Source organism: Halichoerus grypus, chromosome 7 (genome assembly GCF_964656455.1).
Source record: "Halichoerus grypus chromosome 7, mHalGry1.hap1.1, whole genome shotgun sequence".
Taxonomy (NCBI): Eukaryota; Metazoa; Chordata; class Mammalia; order Carnivora; family Phocidae; genus Halichoerus; species Halichoerus grypus.
Window position 1 is genome coordinate 119,596,009 of NC_135718.1, and position 18,748 is coordinate 119,614,756.

At 43.6% G+C, this 18,748-nt stretch overlaps 1 protein-coding gene and 1 pseudogene across 2 annotated transcripts in view; both read left to right on the forward strand.

Annotated features, from left to right (window-relative positions):
• Positions 1 to 1,268: 1,268 nt before the first annotated feature.
• LOC118537944 (small ribosomal subunit protein eS4, X isoform-like) lies at positions 1,269 to 2,270 on the forward strand (annotated as a pseudogene).
• Positions 2,271 to 8,353: 6,083 nt separating this feature from the next.
• KCNH1 (potassium voltage-gated channel subfamily H member 1) overlaps positions 8,354 to 18,748 on the forward strand; it is a 366,381-nt gene continuing 355,986 nt past the window's right edge. For both annotated transcript variants that reach the window (XM_036095708.2, XM_036095709.2), the window contains exon 1: positions 8,354 to 8,676. In XM_036095708.2, the coding sequence (XP_035951601.1) occupies positions 8,598 to 8,676 (79 nt within the window). In that variant the 5' untranslated portion in view covers positions 8,354 to 8,597. The remainder of the gene's footprint in view (positions 8,677 to 18,748) is intronic.

Sequence of the window (18,748 nt, forward strand, 5' to 3'; positions counted from 1 at the left end):
AGAGAGCCCGATGAAGGGCTTGATCCCAGGACCCTGAGATCATGACCTGAGCTGAAGGCAGACACTTAACTGACTGAGCCACCGAGGCACCCCAAGAGTTGTAAATATTTCTAACAAAGTCTAAAATTTAACAGATTCTTGCTATGTCTAAATAAGGACTTTAGAATACTTCAATTTCCAATATTCATTTCACTGTAGTCAAGTATTTCAGTGTCACCATGTTGTTAGCACTCTTCCAATTTATCTGTTAATGTCCTCATTATTTTTAGGAGTCGATATTTATTGAAGTTTACTAACACGTTTTTACCAGTTTCTCTGTTTACCATTGTATCGTGTGCTCCACATCTCTCTTTAGCTCATTTTCTTTTCTGCTGTAGTATATTCTTAATCATTTCTTTCAGCAAATGTCTATCAGTTTTATCCTTTCTGTATCTGAAAATGCCTTATTTTATCCTCCTTTTAAAGTTAATAGTTCAGATGGATAGGAAAATAATTCAAATATATAGAACAGTTGAAAGACTTTTACAGTAAACACCTATATCCTAACCACCTAGATTCTATATTTGTTAACATTGTGCAGTATTTGTTTTATGCTACAACCACTTATCTATTTCTCCATCTTATTTTCTGATGCATTTCAAAATAAGTTGTAGACATCCATATACCTCATCCTTAAATGCTTAGACTGAATATGATTAGCTAGGATTCAATATGTGTTTAGAATTCCTTTTTTGAAATAAAATATATACTGCATAAAACTCAAATGTATCATTTTATGAGTTGTGACAAATACCTGTACCTGTATAACCTATACTCTTATCAAGATATAGAATGGTGCCATACTCCAGAAAGTTCCATCATGCCCCTTCGCAGGCAATCTCCAGAATCCCCCTTAAGAGAAAAACACTGTTCTGATTTCTTTTTCACCATAATTTCATCTGCTTGTTCTAGAATTTTGTATGAATGAAATCATACACCATGTTTTCTTTTGTCTAAAGCCTTTTCATTCAGCAATGTTTTTGAGACTCATCCATTTATCTGTAGTTTGTCTCATTTTATTAGTGAATAGTATTCTACGGTATGAGTGTACCTATTCTGCCAGTGATGGACACATGCTGTTTTTAGGTTTTAACTATTATGAATGAAGTTGATATGAACAAATCTTTTTGTGGACATATATGGAATTTCTGGGTTCTGGAGTAGGTGAATGTTTAGTATGATAAGAAACTGTCAAACTAGGCAGTCCTCTTTTCATGCCTGGAGCAGCCATGGCTCATGGTCCCAAGAATCATCTGAAGCATGTAGCAGATTCAAAGCATTGGAAGCTGGATAAACTGGCCAGTGTGTTTGCCCCCCCATCCACTTACTAATCCCCATAAGCTGAGAGAATGTCTCCCTCTCATCTTTTCCTAAGGAACAGACTTAAGTATGCCCAAACAGGAGATTAAGTAAAGAAGATCTGTATGCAGCATTTTCTTAAGATTGATGGCAAGGTCCAAACTGTTATAACCTCCCCTGCTGGTTTTAGGGATGTCATCAGCACTGACAAGACTGGGGAGAATTTCCTTCTGATCTATGATACCAAGGGTTGCTTTGCTCTTCAGATTATACCTGAGGAGCTTAAGTATAAGTTGTACAAAGTGAGAAAGATCTTTTTTTTTTTTTTAAGATTTTATTTATTTATTTGACAGAGAGAGAGAGCATGAGCAGGAGGAGCAGGCAGAGGGAGAGAGAGAAGCAGGCTCCCCACTGAGTAAGGAGCCCAATGCAGGGCTCCATCCCAGGACCCTGGGATCATGACCTGAGCCAAAGACAGAGGCTTAACCGACTGAGCCACCCAGGCACCCCACAAAGTGAGAAAGATCTTTGTGGGAACAAAAGGAATCCCCCATCTGGTGACCCATGATGCTCACGCCATCTGCTATCCTGATCCCCTCATCAAAGTGCATGACACCATTCAGATTGATTTGGAGACTAGAAAGATTACTGATTTCACCAAGTTTGACACCGGTAATCTGTGTATGGTGACCTGAGGTGCTAACCTGGGAAGAATTGGTGTGATCACCAATTGAGAGAGATACCTTTGTTCTCTTGACGTAGTTCACATGAAAGATGCCAATGGCAACAGCTTTGCCACCTGGCTCTCCAACATTTTTGTTATTGGCAAAGGCAACAAGCCATGGATTTCTCTTCCCCATGGAAAGGTTATCCACCTCACCATTGATGAAGAGAGAGACAAGAGACTGGTGGCCAAACAGAGCAGTGGGTAAAAAGTCTCTGTGTGATGTGATTGGAAATCCTTAACTAAAGACAATACAGCATGATAACAACAACAAAAAAAGAAACTGCCAGGCTATTTTCCAAAGTGGTTTTTATTATTTTACATTTCCACAACAATGTATGAGAGTTCTGATGGCTCCACATCCTTGCCAACGTGTTGTGTTGTCAGTCTTTTTGATTTTAGCCATTCTGTTGGGTATATATGGGAATTCATCATGTATTCCATTGTTTCTGACTCTCTTGTTCATGTTGAGATCTCTAATGGCAGTGTCATTTTCATTTTTTGTAGCTAATCTATTTTTTCCTATTATAGTTTTTAAGATTATCTTTTCCTTTTATGTTCTGAAGTTTCACTGCGATATGTCTGGATTTGTTTGTTTCCCTTTATGCCGCCTTTTTAGTTTGAGAATTTAATTTTGGAAAACTCAATTTGGTGTAATTTGTAATTATGTCTGTATGCTCACTGTTGGGGGGAATTGTTATCAGTTGGACCTTAAGGTGTACTGTTTGGTATAAGTTTTTCCTATGGGGGCAGTTTATTATTGGTTTCTGACAGGGCTATGTGAGATTTCTATATAAATTTCTGGCACAGAATTGCCACACTGTGAGGGCATCTGGGAGAATTCCACCCCAAATATGTGGAATGTCTTGTCTAGGGGTTCTGATTTCTGAAGGTCAACTGTTTCTACCCGTGTTCTGGGAAAGCTGAGAGCTAGGGCTGGTAGGTCCTAATTTTCCAAGCTTCTGGTTTCACCAGAAATCCAGTTCCAGTTTCCTCACTATGCACAGAGCCTGTGTCCTCAGCTTATACCATCACACAAATACTAAAACTGCAGCCTTAAGGTGCATTTCTTTTTGGGTTACAAGCCTCCCCCACCTCCCTTAGATTCCCACTAAGTGCTGTGGATTCCTTCCTATTTTTGACTTCTGAAATTTTCCCCTTTTTGCTTTTGAGCTTGGCCATATATTAAAGATATGTTTAAAAACATTTTTTCCCTGTCATTTCTATGTTTAGTGTAGAAAGGCAGTACTCACCTCTCTTTAGCTCAATCTACCACCTTGATTGTAAATTTCTACTTACTCTTTTTTTAAAAAAGATTTTATTTATTTATTTGAGAGAGAGAGAGAGAGAGAACATGAGAGGGGGGAGGGTCAGAGGGAGAAGCAGACTCCCTGCTGAGCAGGGAGCCTGATGCAGCACTCGATCCCGGGACTCCAGGATCGTGACCTGAGCTGAAGGCAGTCGCTTAACCAACTGAGCCACCCAGGCGCCCCTCTACTTACTCTTTAAACCCATTGTAATTTGGCTTCTTCCCCAGTATTCCATTGAAAATGTATCTACTAAAGTCTCAAATCACCAATGAATCATTAGATCCAGTGGACATTTTCCAGTGTTTACAGTATATAGCGTATGATGGTGTTCTTCATTTCTCCCACTTAAAGACTTTCTCTGGTTGGGGCACCTGGGTGCCTCAGTTGGTTAAGCGGCTGCCTTTGGCTTGGGTCATGATGTCCTGGGATCGAGCCCCATGTCCGGCTCCCCCCTCGGTGGAGAGCCTGCTTCTCCCTCTCCTTCTGCCTGCCACTCTGCGTACTTGTGCTCTGTATCTATCTGTCAAATAAATAAATAAAATCTTAAAAAAAAAAAAAGACTTTCTCTGGGCTTCTAGAAAACTGCTTCTCAGAGTTGTCCCTGCTTCTAAACTCCTCCTTCTCAGCCTCCTCTGAAGTCTGTAAATTGTTGATTTCCAATCTCTGGCTCTACCCAGATGTGTCTTTTGGGCTCTACACCTGTGTGTATCCATCTGCCTACTCAATATTTCTTTGTAATGTCCCCAAAACACCTCAACTTCTTCAAAACTGAATAAAAATTTCCCTAAATCTATTGTAAGAAATGAAGAAGAGTAGAGTGTTATTTCTATTGGTCATGGTCTTCAGAGGAGAAAGTTTACATGAATGTGGAAGAGTAGTGATTTGGATTAGATGGTACTGAGGGATTAGATGAATTCTCACTGAAAGGCCATAGCAGATGAATATCCTCCAAAGGAGGGGGATCAGTGGGATTGCAAGACCTCAGAGGAAAGCCAAGTCTCAGTTAAGAGGAGACGGGAAAGTCTTCAGTGATGAGATCAAGCTGAATTATAATTTATTGACAAAGAAAGAAAGACTTAGAGTGTATAACTGAGAGAGGAAAGTAGCTGAAAGGAGAGAAATTATAAAGAAGCAAAGCATTCACCAAGTGTTTATTGAGTTTCTCGAGGGCAAGTGCCAATCATTAGCATCTTTCCATCCTTAGAATCTATCCCAGTGTCTGGTATATGCTAGTCTCTGAGCAAATGTTTGTTATAATAAAATGAGACTGTTGTAAATGGCTTTTAATTATTTTCCACAAGAGGGAGTGCAGTAACAGATCCCGTTCTCTGATGGTAAGAGGAAATGAGGAAGAAGGGTATTAACTTTGGGCATTTAGAAGGACATAACCCAATTCTACAAACATTTATAAATGCCTATTGAGTTAGCCACAGTTGAGTGCAACACCCACATCTGTGCATCCTTTCCCCCCCGGTCACATATGAATGGACTATGAGCTCACTGTGGCAGATTCTCTCCCTTCTCCCAGGACTCGGCGGGAGACTTCTATAATAAAGAACAGGTCCTTCCAGTGGATATGGCCCTCACAACCCTCTTCCTGTAAGTTTATTAGAAAAGAATTTTTGTTAACAGAAATTAAATATAACGCATAATACACCAGTCATTGGGTTATAGAAGCTGAAATTTCTCTTGCTGCAAATTCCCCGTTTTAAATATTTCACTCATGGTGGCAGAGCAGGTGAAGTTACCTCCGTGTTCAATTTCTCCTATGGGTGCTAATTGTTTGGTATTGATGAGGCATCCCTGCTTGGCCATTCTGGTTCCCAGTACCTTCCAGGACTCACAGGCGACTCTCCCATGTTTGAGGGGTCCTTGGCTTTCTGAAAAATGTCACCTATACGTAATAGTCTTAATAAAAGGAAAAAAAAATGTAATTTCTGTCTTTGCATGATACCATTTCCACCCCTCCCTCCCATATGTGGCATTGTCTTCCTCTGCATTTGATAGATTTTTTTGTTGTTGTCAGGCATAGAGATTTTTCTGGTATCTCCTGGACTCTTTTCCCAGCCAGTCTGCAGACTTCCATCGCCACGCTTTCTCTGTTGTGGTATACCTCCATTACTCTCAAGCCCCCTGGGAACTCACTAATTACATCATGGCTCAATTACATTGGGCAGAACAAAGACTGGCAAAGTTCATCTTTGTTTCAAGGAGCTCTCCATGTATTGTGTGATACATATAAACTCACGTTATAATTGAGGAATAAACTAAACACTGGAGAGTACAGGAGGAGAACTGCTGAGACAGGTAGGCAAGAGACATTGGAGTCAAAGTTTACAAGTTTTCATTTCAGACTCTGTATCCTTCTTGGTAGAAGTTCTAGACAGTGGTACCCCACTTTCTGCAGGGAGGGGGAGGGACAGAGGCACCTTAATTGGAATTCTGGTCACAGTTATTTAAAATTGTCTCTTTAAATGAAAAGTGGCTTTGCCTGTTATATAAAAATATGGGAAACTCTCAACTGCTTTGCCAACGCACATTGGTATATTGTGAATCCTTTACAAATGTGTTAACCAAATTTTGACGAATTTGTAAGAAGAAAGCTTGCTCCAACTGAGAGTCCTACATTTCAGTGATAGATCTCAGAATCTGAAGCTAAGCAGATCCTGGAACTGAATGTCGAGTCGGGAACAGAAGGTGTCAAATAAGAGGTAAGAAGCATAGTGTATTGTCAAACCAGCCCCTGAAAGGATGGTGTGTTTACTGAGCACGTGCAACCTTGGCCTGTGAATTATCAAAGAGAACGTGGTTGGGGCAGAACACGACTCTCTTCCCAGAGTTTGATAGTGTTGAGGGTTGGGCAAGAGAATGCTTTGCTTTCTCTTTGAGGCGTGCTTTCATAGACACTGTGAGACATGGTCACACTGAGTAGTGATGGTGGTTAAAGATTGCTGACTTTTTAGTGTTCTTTTAGGCCTTTTAATCTTTTCAAGTGTGCCACTAAAATTTATAGATTTCAAAACTGTGCCCCCCCCCCACAATGTAGTGCATGATGAGAATCACTGTGGTAGTACATTTAAAATTAAAATGGAAGAGATCTCCTTGTTCTTTTTTCTTATCAGTTAAAAGCTTTAACATCTCTCACTTCAAATGAATATCATCTGTTTCTTTTTTATCTGAGCCACAGAACACAAAAGCTCATTAAAATCTGAGAAGTTTTATTAACTCTCTATGACAGTTTTCCCCCATTCTCTTCTTTATCTTCCTTGCACAAGTAGGATTATGTGGTTGCTCGATGGGTTTTTAATATTGTCATGAAAAATCTCTCCTTGGGCATGTTTGTGCAGTAGATAGCATAACCTTAAGAGCCTTATTCAAATGAACTTATTCAAATGCAGTGGGCAGACACCACCGAGCCAGCTCAGCACCAAATACATTTCAGTAAGTTCTTGTCAACTGCCATTTGTTATCTCATTTGTAATGGAACAAAGAACCACTAGACGGAGCTAGGGCTTAAGAAATCACAGCTGACGTGCTGATGTGATCTTAATGGAAGAAGTATCATTACTTTGATTTCAAAGCCTACGCAAGCCTTACCTAACTCGGCTATTAGCCGTCATCTATTTATTTTGTGCCCACACACGATGATGTCCACAATGGCCCAATTTATTTAGTCACTCAAATGATGACGTCTCACTGTGGTACAGCACTTCATGGTTTAGAGTGCTGCCCCCGGCATAATTATGTTTGATCTTCACAGTAACTCTGAGGCATTGCTGGGCAAGAATCAATCCTTGTATTTTGAGACTAGTAAATGGAGATAGGGTATCTGCAATAGAATAGGATGAGTCAGGATGGTTAACCTAGACAGTTGAGGTGGTGGGGTCTGTTTTTCCCTCGTTAACATTTTTGTGTCGACTATTTATCTAGCCTGGAACTAACTAGAAAACTATCAACTCATTCCTTTTGTAGGGCATGGCCTCTGGCCACACCCACTGGGGGACATACAATATAAAAGACAGGTGAAGAGTCACGTGCAGGTGGAAATGGCCCAATGTAAGTGAGCAGAGGAAAGTGAGCAAACGGGAGCTCCTGCCCCGAAACCTTTGGTGTATGTGATTCTTCATATCAGGGGCAGGTGTGGACACCAGTACCTCATCCTTGTGGTGTAGACAGTCCTTCAAGCCAAGGTCGTGCGTAATTATTACTTAATTTTAAATGTTGGGGAAGCTGCCCACCCCCTCCCTCCACCCTCAGAAGCAAGCCCACCATTTTGACGTCTGTCAGTTTGTGCCTGTTCCCTAACCTCACACATTGACCATAACAGGTTGTGCTTCAGCGAAAAAAAGTGATGCATAGATACATATATTTTCTTGGCCTTTTGTGAAAATAGATGCTGGATAAGAGTGGGAATCAGGTCAGTCACTCAGCAAACTGATCAAACGTCCAGAGCCTGCATTTGTGCCTTTGGTTATCTTTAACAACTCAAGACAGTTCTTCTGGAGCTCGGTCAGTTGGTCACTCTGCAAGTCTGACCTCTTAAATTCAACTTCTTTAACTACTGGTGAAACACTGGCAACTTTCACAAATGAGGCCAACAAACCCTAAGGAGAGGCTGGAAGGTGTTCCAAGAGTCTCAGAGCTCCCAGAGGCTCCGGCCTGAAACAGAGCGAAGGAAGAGGGTTACAGGATCATGTACCCCCCCCCGCCCCCCGGACTCGTGGTGACCTTGTTGGAAGTGAATCCACCAAGGACACCGCTCCAAACGCCGCCCTCTCCACCAGCCCAAGGCTCATGCCGAACCCATCGCCGGGCTGTGCCCAGAGGGTGGCGCTGCTAACCCGGCCTCGGCCCATCGCCGCCCGCCGCTTCCCGGCCGCTGCGGGAGCCCCCCGCTCGCTCTCCCGCAGGCCGGCGGTGGGGGGGGGGGCAGCGCCCGGTAGGGGGCGCCCTGTCCCAGGCGCCGCGGCTCCCTCCGCCCACCCGGAAGCGGCTGCGGCGAGGCGAGCCTGGCGCGAGCGCTCTGCGAGGCGGGCCGCCGGTAGGGAGGCGCGAAGAGGGCGCGAGGGTGGCAGCCGGAGGGAGCCGCAGCCCCTGGCCGCCCGGGTCCCCGCGGGGCGCATGGGGCGCTTCGAGCCGGGATCGCGCGAGGGCCCGGCGCCCAGCTTCCTGCTGCCGTGAGAAGCCGCGCCGGGACGGCCCCAGGACCCCAAGCTGCCGGGAGGATGACCATGGCCGGGGGCAGGAGAGGACTGGTGGCCCCGCAGAACACGTTTCTGGAGAATATTGTCCGGCGGTCCAGTGGTAAGAGGTGCATTCGGATTTCGGTTACCCAGGCTTTTTATCCGTGCCTCGATTGCCGACGCCTCCCGCCGCTCGGCGCCAGCAGATGCAGTAGAACCCGGAGCTCTGCTGGGAGCCCCGGCGCGGGCGTCCGGAGCTGCCTCCCGGAGGCAGGGCTAGGTGGGCAGGGTGGGGCGAGGTCTGTGGGCCCCCCATCCCAAGAGGAGAGCTCTGCTGGGGACGCCTTTGGGGGCCCTACTCGCGCCTTCTCGGTCTCCTCTCCAGCGAGCGTGACAGCTGATGGGCAAAGTACTGGGAAAAGTGATGGGAAGCCGGACGCGGCACGAGCGGCAGCGCGCTCCCCATGGGTACTGCCCACCCCGCCGCGAAGGCTCGCGGGGCTCTCTGGCTGCACCCCAGGTGCCGCCTCTCCCCAGGGAGAGCCAGCAGTAGAAGAGGCCACTCGGGTCCGGGCCCCCGAGGGATAGGGGCGGCGGCTGCTTCCACCTTCCATCGGGCCGCTGAAAAGTCCGAGGTGTGGGGACGCGGGGATGTAGGGACGTGCTGCAGGTTACCCGGTTCCACCTCTTCACCCACCCACCCTCTTGGAGGTTAAGTGAAGGCTCATGAGGGGCAGTTTTCCTGGACTTAGATGGGAAATGGAGCGCATAGGTGCAGAGCTGGCCAAGCTGTCACAGGGACAAACCTGCCATAGTTCCTCTTTTCCAAACCTCAGCAGTGTATTATGCTTATAAATCTTGCTCACCTAGACATTCCCAAGCTCACCAAGCCTGTAAATCTATCCCTTACCCAGTAAACGAGTGCTCCCCGCTCCTCTCTTTCTCTGTGGCATTAAGATGGACAGTGGCATGAAGCGGGAGACGGTGAGAGTCCTAGCAGCAGGGATGGAAAGGGAAACATTTCCGACACCTTCAGGACCCACAGCAAAGCATCCTGGCTAAAGCGCTTGCAGAGCAGCTAGGAGGTGGGCATCTGGAAGGTGCGGTGCACATCCGTTCGCCAAAAGGCTGAAATGAACGGGGGCCAAGTCTGGAGATGCTCTTTACAGGCTCCGGGACTCCTCTCCTTCCAGAGGAGGCAGATGACACGAAGAGCTAACTTGGGGAATAGGTTTTAAAAAATGCGGAAATATCACAGCTTTAGAGCCTTAAGGAGGAGCTTGTGTTAAAATCATGGGCTTCTATTTGGATTTAGTTAGGGATTCAGGGGAAGAGCATGAAAAGTGACTTATGCTCCCAAGAAATACTCTTTAATTAAAAAGTGATTTAAGTTTAGCTTACAACAAAAAACTTGTCGACTAGGATAGCATATTATTGTGTATTATTTAAATATTTTAGAAATGATCATTTATTGTGTGCCTCTTAAGAATAAGAGTATTGAAGAGTTTCTGGTTAGTCACCTTTGCCTTCAAGGTCCTCCTCACTCAAACGAACTGAGGTAGCTTTTAGAACAAGGTCACAGCTATTACCTGGGGATTCAAGGGGATGATATTTACTACATGAATAGTCACAATGAACTCTTCTGTCATAAAAAAAGCTAGAGGTGTTCATGGATTTTTAAATAAAATCACTAAGTAAGAGTTAATTGGCTGTGATTGCTGTGGTTATTGACCTGTTAGGGCATGTGGAGTGGAGACAGTCTTGCAGATTTGGGGAGCCCAGTGCCAGTGACACCAACTTTCTCATAAATATCAATGACAATTCCATTTTTGCGGGGTGGGGTGGGGGGTGAAGAGGCAGTGTTCTTTAAGGTATAGGGGAAACCTTGTGTCTAATGTGTATCGTCTAATGTTTTTGAGTGGAGAGGGAGGTAGCAGAATCTTACATGTAACAGTCATAAGGTTCCTTGGGCTTGTAGGAGGACCTTAAGAATGGTGGCACCAGGGGCACCAGGGTGACTCAGTCGGTGGAGTGTCTGACTCTTGATTTCCACTCAGGTTATGATCTCAGGGTCCTAGGATCAAGCCCGGAGTCAGGCTCCCCACTGAGGATTCTTCCCCACCCCAACTCTCCTTCTGCCCCTCCCCCTCTTGCACTTCCTTTCTGTCTCTCTCAAATAAATACATAAATCTTAAAAAGAAAAAAGAATGGTGAAACTAATACCACACAAACACAAAATGAATCTTGGAGCTGAGACGGCAGAATACTCTAGTTGATTTTCTTAGAGCCACTTCTCCTCTCTAAGCATATATAGAGTGTCAATAGACTAAGTAGCTAGCAATATTTTTAGCATTGGCATTTTAATTTCAGCACCAATTCCAACAGCTTGACTTCAGCTAACCAACCAACCAGAGACATCAGCAACACAAACAAAACATCGTAGGAAAGTTGGATGAACTTTTAAAATTATCTATTATTTCAGAAGAAAATATTCTGGTCTTGACATGTGGGATTTAAGCTTTTAGTGATCCCTTTCATCACATTTCCAAACACAAATAGAAGAAAACTATGTGGACTCTTGGAACTATCATGATATCTTCGTGCATTATTTTATTTTACTGTGATGGAAAAAAGTCTATTTAAAAATATTGATTGTCTCCTCCTAAAATCCACTAGCCTTTTTTTGGACATTACAGTATTGAAATAGCAGTTTACCTTTAAATAGCAATACTTTTTGGATCATCTTTATTAAGCATTTTCTCCCAGTGATCTTATGCAGTATTATTGTTCCTCGTTTACAGATCAGAAAACTGAGCCCTAGGAATATTAAGTGACTTGTTCAAAGTGGGAAGCACACAGTGCCTGATGCAGGAGGTCTTTGGAGGGTATCATTCATCATTGTTTCTCCAGCCATCTGACAACTGTGCTTCTGGATAGTAGAACTGGCTTTGTCTTGGGGCATTTGAATATCTGGTGTCTGGAATATCATAACCTGTAGGATTCGATGCTGTGTCGTCTGCCTCTCCTTCCCCATCTTTGTACAGATGAAGAAAGTGAAGCAAGCGCATTTCCTCAAATATTTAAGGGCAGAGCTGATGAGACCCGAAGTCCCTTGACCCCAGTGTCGTGTCCCTCATGGTACACTCTGCAATGACCTTCCTTGTATTACCATTATGTTCTCTAGAGAAGCTTAATTTCCCAGTGGAGACTGAATAAAATGTTACAACAGCAAGAACAACATCCATTTTGGCTAACAGCCACACTACCACATCCAAACTGAGTAACAGGGCAAAGGAGAAGCTAATTCTGTTTTAAGGAAGGGCGGTATTTTCACCTTTTCACCTTTGTCAGTGGGTTAACTGAAGTCACCGGCAGGGTAACAGGCACTTAACTTATTCAAGCACCTGTTATAAAGTATTAAATAACTTTGATCCTCAAATGCCAGCAGAGGAGGTGCAGTGTGTCCATTTTAGAGTTTCAAGAGCTAAGAATCTCGGGGCGCCTGGGCGGCACAGTCAGTTAGGAGTCAGCTTTTGGCTCAGGTCATGATCCTGGGGTGCTGGGATCGAGCCCCGCGTCGGGCTCCTTGCTCGGCGGGAAGCCTGCTTCTCCCTCTCCCACTCCCCCTGCTTGTGCTCTCTCTCTCACTGTGTCTCTCTCTCAAATAAATAAATAAAAATCTAAAAAAAGAGAGGAATCCTTAGATTAAGTAATTTAGCTACAGTTAGTAAAAGGCAGAGTTAGAAAATGCAGTTAGAGACACATCAGGGACTAGTCAGCAGCTGTGACAGGTTTGTTCATTCAAAACGATTTATTGAGCACAGTTATTGAACACTGGGGATATAGTGGGAATCCAGAAACCCTCCTTACTCCTTAGAAATTTACATTCTAGTGAATCTTGGTCCAAGCATCTTGACCCTTTCCACAGTGTTTCTGCTTGCAGCTCTTATTTAGGCCTGGCATCGTGTTTAAAAAAAAAAAAAGCAAAAAACATTTTTAAGGTGTTTAACTGGTCTTGATAGGACTAAAATCTAGTTTAACTTTCTCTGATATATTCTGAAGACCATTTGGAGGAGAGATTTAGTAGTTACCTGCTTTTTGGATAGTTGCAAGTAGTTAGTAGGAATAATTAACTATTCCCCAGATTTTGCTTATGGTCATGTCAGTGATCATTTCAAATCCTTCTGTTGACTTTCTTACCAGCCTGTTTCTCTTTATATTCATGATTGGAAAGTGTTGTTCCAGAATATTTTTTGATGGTTGCTTAAATCCAGGCACTTACTGTCTTAGGAAGGCTGGCAGACCTTCGTGCCAGGAAACTAAAAAAATATTACCCTAAATGGTCCCATTCTAGGCAGAACATATGTTTTAGTGTTCGGAAACCTATATCAAACAATTGTAGGTGCCAGTAAGAATCCATGCACATTAGCAGGAGTGAAACGTAGCACATTTTGGTACACATTTATGTACATGTATAATTTACAGATTGCTAAATCAGCTGTGTTTTTGTATAGTGTTAAGTTGGTTCAGGTTGTTGATATAATTAGTACACAAACAGGATGAAAGCCGAGGGTAATGTTGTGTTTCCTCCTAGATGTGTTGAGCCACGGTAATATTTATAAAACAGAAAACTGGTTAAAATCCATTGTTGCTCTGAAAGGGGAATAGATGATAATCTGGATTATTACCAGCTCACTGGAGCCTGTTTTTTTCTTGTAATGTGTTCTAAGATAACCTTCAGCCAAGGCTCCGCTGTCTTGCTCTGAAAGTGTCAAAGTTAAATCTAGTGACTGATATCAGCTCGGAGACAGGGAGGATGAAGGCTTCTGATTTAACGGAAAGCAATAACATTTCCAAACTCCTTGGTTTTTATGAAATCCCCCTATTTTTATAATCGATCGTAAAAGAAGAAATGCATTTGAGGAGCGCTGTGGGCGAATTGGATCTTTGGCTTTATTCTTTCTGACACCAGCTCTTCATTTATGATTGGGCCTCAGTTGGCAGTGGTTTCTCCAGCATTACCTTGAAGTCCCTCAATTCTTCCCCTCCCCTTTATTTTTGGTTAGTTAATGGCTTGTATGCAAACACTTAAAAAATATTTGTTATTTATTCAAAGGAACCACTTTCGTAAAGTGAGTGTCTGCTTTGTACATTTAGGATATTTGGACCATGGGTTTTTGTTGTCGTCGTTGTTGTTGTTTTGCTTTTTTTCTTTAAGTGGCCACACCTGTAACTGGTGAGAAAGAGAAATAGAATCATAGAATCATAGAATCTTAGGTCTGAAGGGACATTCTTTACTATTTGTTTTCCAGTGTTCGAATGTCTCCAGAATTTCCCTCTCCATTTATCCAGCCCATGCTTAAATAGCTTCAGGGATGGGACACTCACTTTCTTACAAGGAATGTTCTGTTTTTAAGTAACTGTAATTGTGAACTAGTTTCTCTTGTCTTGCTTTGATTCCCTTCTCTTCCCTCCCCTCCCCTTCTTTTCTCTTTTCTCCTCCTCCTCCTCTTTCTTTTCTTGTTGTTATTCTCTGGTCTCACCCAAATCTGTCCTCTTACAGGTCTGCCCCATAGAACAAAACTGACCTAGTTCACTCCTTTTTCCACCAGAAAACCAATTTTTTTTTTTTTTTTTGGTGGTGGTTATTTGATAATAGTTTTCCTACCTTGATTCTTCTTCCTTGTTTTTTTTTTTTTTAACCTTTTTGATTATATAATACCACAACAGAAAACACATAAAATAATTTTGTGCAGCTCAACACATTTGTATAAAGTAAATACTGTGCTGTCACCATCTAGGCCAAGAAATAGAATCTTGCCAGCTCTCCAGTAGGCCTCGGAACCCTTCCTGATCCCAGCTCCCTTACTCTCCAAAGGAAGCCATCTTCTGATTTCACGCTGATCACTTTCTTGCTTTTCCTCCTAATTTTACCACCTTGTTTTGTATTTCTGAACACCCACGGGTTAATTTTTTATCTGTTTCTGAGGTTTATATGCATGGGGCCATACAGCGTGTGTTCTTTGGTCAGCTGGAGATTCACCCATGTTGTTACGTGTGTTGCTGGCTCATTTTCCCTGTGGTGTCATAGTTCATGGTATGACTATACTACACATTCATCCATTCTGCACTTGATGGACATGATACTACACATTCATCCGTTCTGTACTCGATGGCCGTGATACTACACATTCATCCGTTCTGCACTCGATGGCCATGATACTACACATTCATCCGTTCTGCACTCGATGGACATGATACTACACATTCATCCGTTCTGTACTCGATGGCCGTGATACTACACATTCATCCGTTCTGCACTCGGTGGCCATGATACTACACATTCATCTGTTCTGCACTTGATGGACATGATACTGCACATTCATCCGTTCTGCACTCGGTGGCCGTGATACTACACATTCATCCGTTCTGCACTCGATGGTTGTGATACTACACATTCATCCGTTCTGCACTCGGTGGCCGTGATACTACACATTCATCCGTTCTGCACTCGATGGACGTGCATTGGTTCACAAACTGGCCCCTGTACATGGAAGGCGAGGATATACCTAAGAAAGAGGCAGAGCACTCCAGATGGGTATGTGGCAGGCTTAGTAAGCAAGGGAACTTACTTCGGAGGCTTGTCTTGGGCCGCCGAAAGACAAGTAGATCTCTGCACCCACTACCAGAATCTGAAAAGTTCATATACAGGCCTTAACTGGGCTCATCACTCCACCTCTTTGCCAAAACTTGGCATTTTCTCCTTTTTCTCTTTAGTAGGGACATTGCCTGAAGAGTCTAGTAACTCATAAAACAGGGTCATTTAGAGTTATGTTAATAGCACGTGAACAAAATGAAATGAAAACAAAACTTGCTCTTGTCCTTGGGGAAGCATCAGTATCTAGCGTGTGCTGCAATGTTCTCACAGTCTGAACTCCCTCACACGCTGGTAAATGACCTGAAAGACTAGCACAGTTCGAATTGTGCGCAAAGGGTACGTGCAGGGGTGTGTGCGTGCAGACGCGCGTGTGGATGGGTGTATTTAAACTGAGAAGCACTGAACCCCAGGGACAGAGATTATGGAAGAATCAGAGCTGGAAGTGAGAAGGAAATAGGAAGTGAATGATTTGTGTTTATTTTAGTGAAAGACGGAAAGTGACTGATGGAAGGAAGGGCAGAGATGAAGGAGGGAATGAAAAGTCAAAGACAAAGTAAAATGAAAAGTAAAGGCTCACTTACGGGGTCAGCTTCACAAACATGGTGCCTGATACTGAGCTAGAGTCTGAGCATACCAAAATGAGGGAGGCTTTTGTGATACTGAGTCTCGTCGAGGGATTTATGATGAAGACCAACATGCCCTATAAACCTCGAAAGATTTAAGAGATGTTATGTCGGCAGAACACACACCACACATTTTCCCCTTATAAATGCCTTACCCCAAAATTATTCTTGGATTTTACAGCCATTTCTTTTTCTGTGAGATGGAATGTGGGATGACTAGATCCCTGAAGTCAATTTAAAGAAGATTGCAGAATGTGTGAATCTTTGTTTCAGTGGGTGGAAGTTTTCCTAAAAAAATCTCATTCCTCTGGGATATCTCATTGCTCTAACTTCTTTGGCATGCTATCTTGGTTTGTTCACCCATTGTGAGTTTTCAGCTGTTGACTTTAAAAATAAAACAGTTATTTTACCAGCAAAAGTGGGTTGATTCAGGAATAGCAGAGAATTGCAATTTGGGACAAGCAGGCTGCGGCAGAAATGACAGGATAGTCCAACAAAGGAGAGGAACATTATTTTATGGAGAAGAAGGAGGAAGTTAGAAGGGGTTATTTCAAACAAACATTCATGGGAGAAAGGCAGGAATTCAGGGTGATGATGGTTTCTCATTGGCTGGGTTGCTGAGGTGGTCGATTCTTATGGGAGATACAGTGCACATCATTTCCTATTGGGCCTGTAGCTGATGATGATTCTTCCCTGTTGAGGATTCTTCTGTTGGGGGTCTGTATGTAATGGACAGTTTTTATTTTTTTTATTATGTTAGTGACCATCCAGTACATCATTAGCTTTTTTTATTATTATGTTATGTTAATCACCATACATTACATCATTAGTTTTTGATGTAGTGTTCCATGATTCATTGTTTGCGTATAACACCCCGTGCTCCATTCAATACGTGCCCTCCTTAATACCATCACCGGGCTAACCAATCCCCCACCCCTCTCTCCTCTGAAACCCTCAGATTGTTTCCCGGAATCCATAGTCTCTCATGGTTGGTCTCCCCCTCTGATTCCCCCAGTTTTCCCTTCCTTCCCCTAGTGTCCTCTGCGCTATTCCTTATATATGTTCCACAAGAGTGAAACCATATGATAATTGTCTTTCTCTGCTTGACGTATTTCACTTAGCATAATCCCCACCAGTTCCATCCATGTTGATGCAAATGGTGGGTATTCATGCTTTCTGATGGCTGAGTAATATTCCACTGTATATATGGACCACATCTTCTTTATCCTGTAGTGGACAGTTCTTGATGTTGAGTGGTACAACAGGAGAGCTCCCCTTTCTGGCCTCTCCACTCCCATTTTAGTAAGGTGTCCCTTTATTAATTTTCACACAGCATGTCCTAGATGCTGGGATTTGTTTGGTGCTCTGGTGGTTCTCCATGCGCGTGCAGTCTGGGCGAACACCCTGCAGTCTGACCAACTTCAGTATCTCCTCAGTTCTCATGGTCTCTGCTCTAATGGTTCCGTGCTGCTGTGAATGACGAACTACCAAAAACTCTTCCGATTGGGTGTTAAAGAGTTATGCCAGTAATCAGAATGTTTGCTTACTCATCCTAAGATTGCTCATTTTGTAAATTGAAATGACAGTCTTTTGATTAGTCCTATGTTGCATAAAACTGAGTTTGCAAATTAACTGAGTCAATTCTTTTTTTTTTTTTTGAGATTTTATTTATTTATTTGAGAGAAAGAAAAAGAGAGCATGAGTGGGGGGTGGTGGCGAGGGAGAGGGAGAAGCAGACTCCCCACTGAGCAGGGAGCCCGATGCGGAGCTCGAACCCAGGACCTCAGGATCATGACCTGAGCCGAAGGCAAATTGCTTAACCAACTAAGCCACCCAGGCGCCGAGTCAATTCTATAACTATTAATGTAATTATTAACCAAGAGTGCCCCCAAACCATCATTTCTCATATCTTTTTAAAGGTCCTGTGATGGGCACCTGGGTGGCTCAGTTGGTTAAGCGACTGCCTTCGGCTCAGGTCATGATCCCGGGGTCCTGGGATCGAGTCCCACATGGGGCTCCCGGCTCAGCGGGGAGCCTGCTTCTCCCTCTGACCCTCTCCCCTCTCATGCTGTTTCTCTTTCTCTCTCTCTCAAATAAATAAATAAATAAAATCTTAAAAAAAAAAAATAAAGGTCCTGTGATGACATCAGGTGCTTCTGTAAAGAAGAATGGCCTCTCCTTCCTTCCTTCTTCTCTGAAAGCAACAAACAGCATAGGCACCCTGCCCTAACATTCAAGCGCTGGGGTCAGCGTCTGGAAGATGCTACTGTACTGGCGAATTTTACTGATGTTTAGCTCCTGCTTAAGTTTGGCTTTTATTGTACACTACACAGCCGTGGCAAAGAAAATGGAATAAATTGGAGTGATAAGACTATATTTATTTTATCTAAATAGATTTTTTTAAAGATTTTATTTACTTATTTGTCAGAGAGAGAGAGCGCGCGCAAGCAGAGGGAGAGGGAGAAGCGGGCTTCCCGCCGAGCAGGGAGCCCGATGTGGGGCTCCATCCCAGGACCCTGGGATCATGACCTGAGCCAAAGGCAGACGCTTAACCGACTGAGCCACCCAGGCGCCCCTCTAAACAGATTTTTCAGTTTTAATTTTCTTTTGTTTCTCCTCAGCAGTATTGGTATCGAACTGATTAGAGTTCTAGCTCCTATCACAACGGTTGTGCTTTGAGCCTCTTCATGAGTCAGTGTACTGCCCATCTTGTGTTTGCCTTCCTAGAGCCATTCTCTTTTCTTCTCCAACCTGCTTTGTGCCTGGGAGGCTGACCTGTGTGGATTATGTCCGTCAGCTCCCTTGCTTCCTGGCTTCTGGCTGGCTTCAGCTTGTGGGGCACACCACCATGAGAGGGGAGGGAACATTTATTTACTCTGTGCTATTTATTCTCCCAGTTTCCTCCGTCCTTC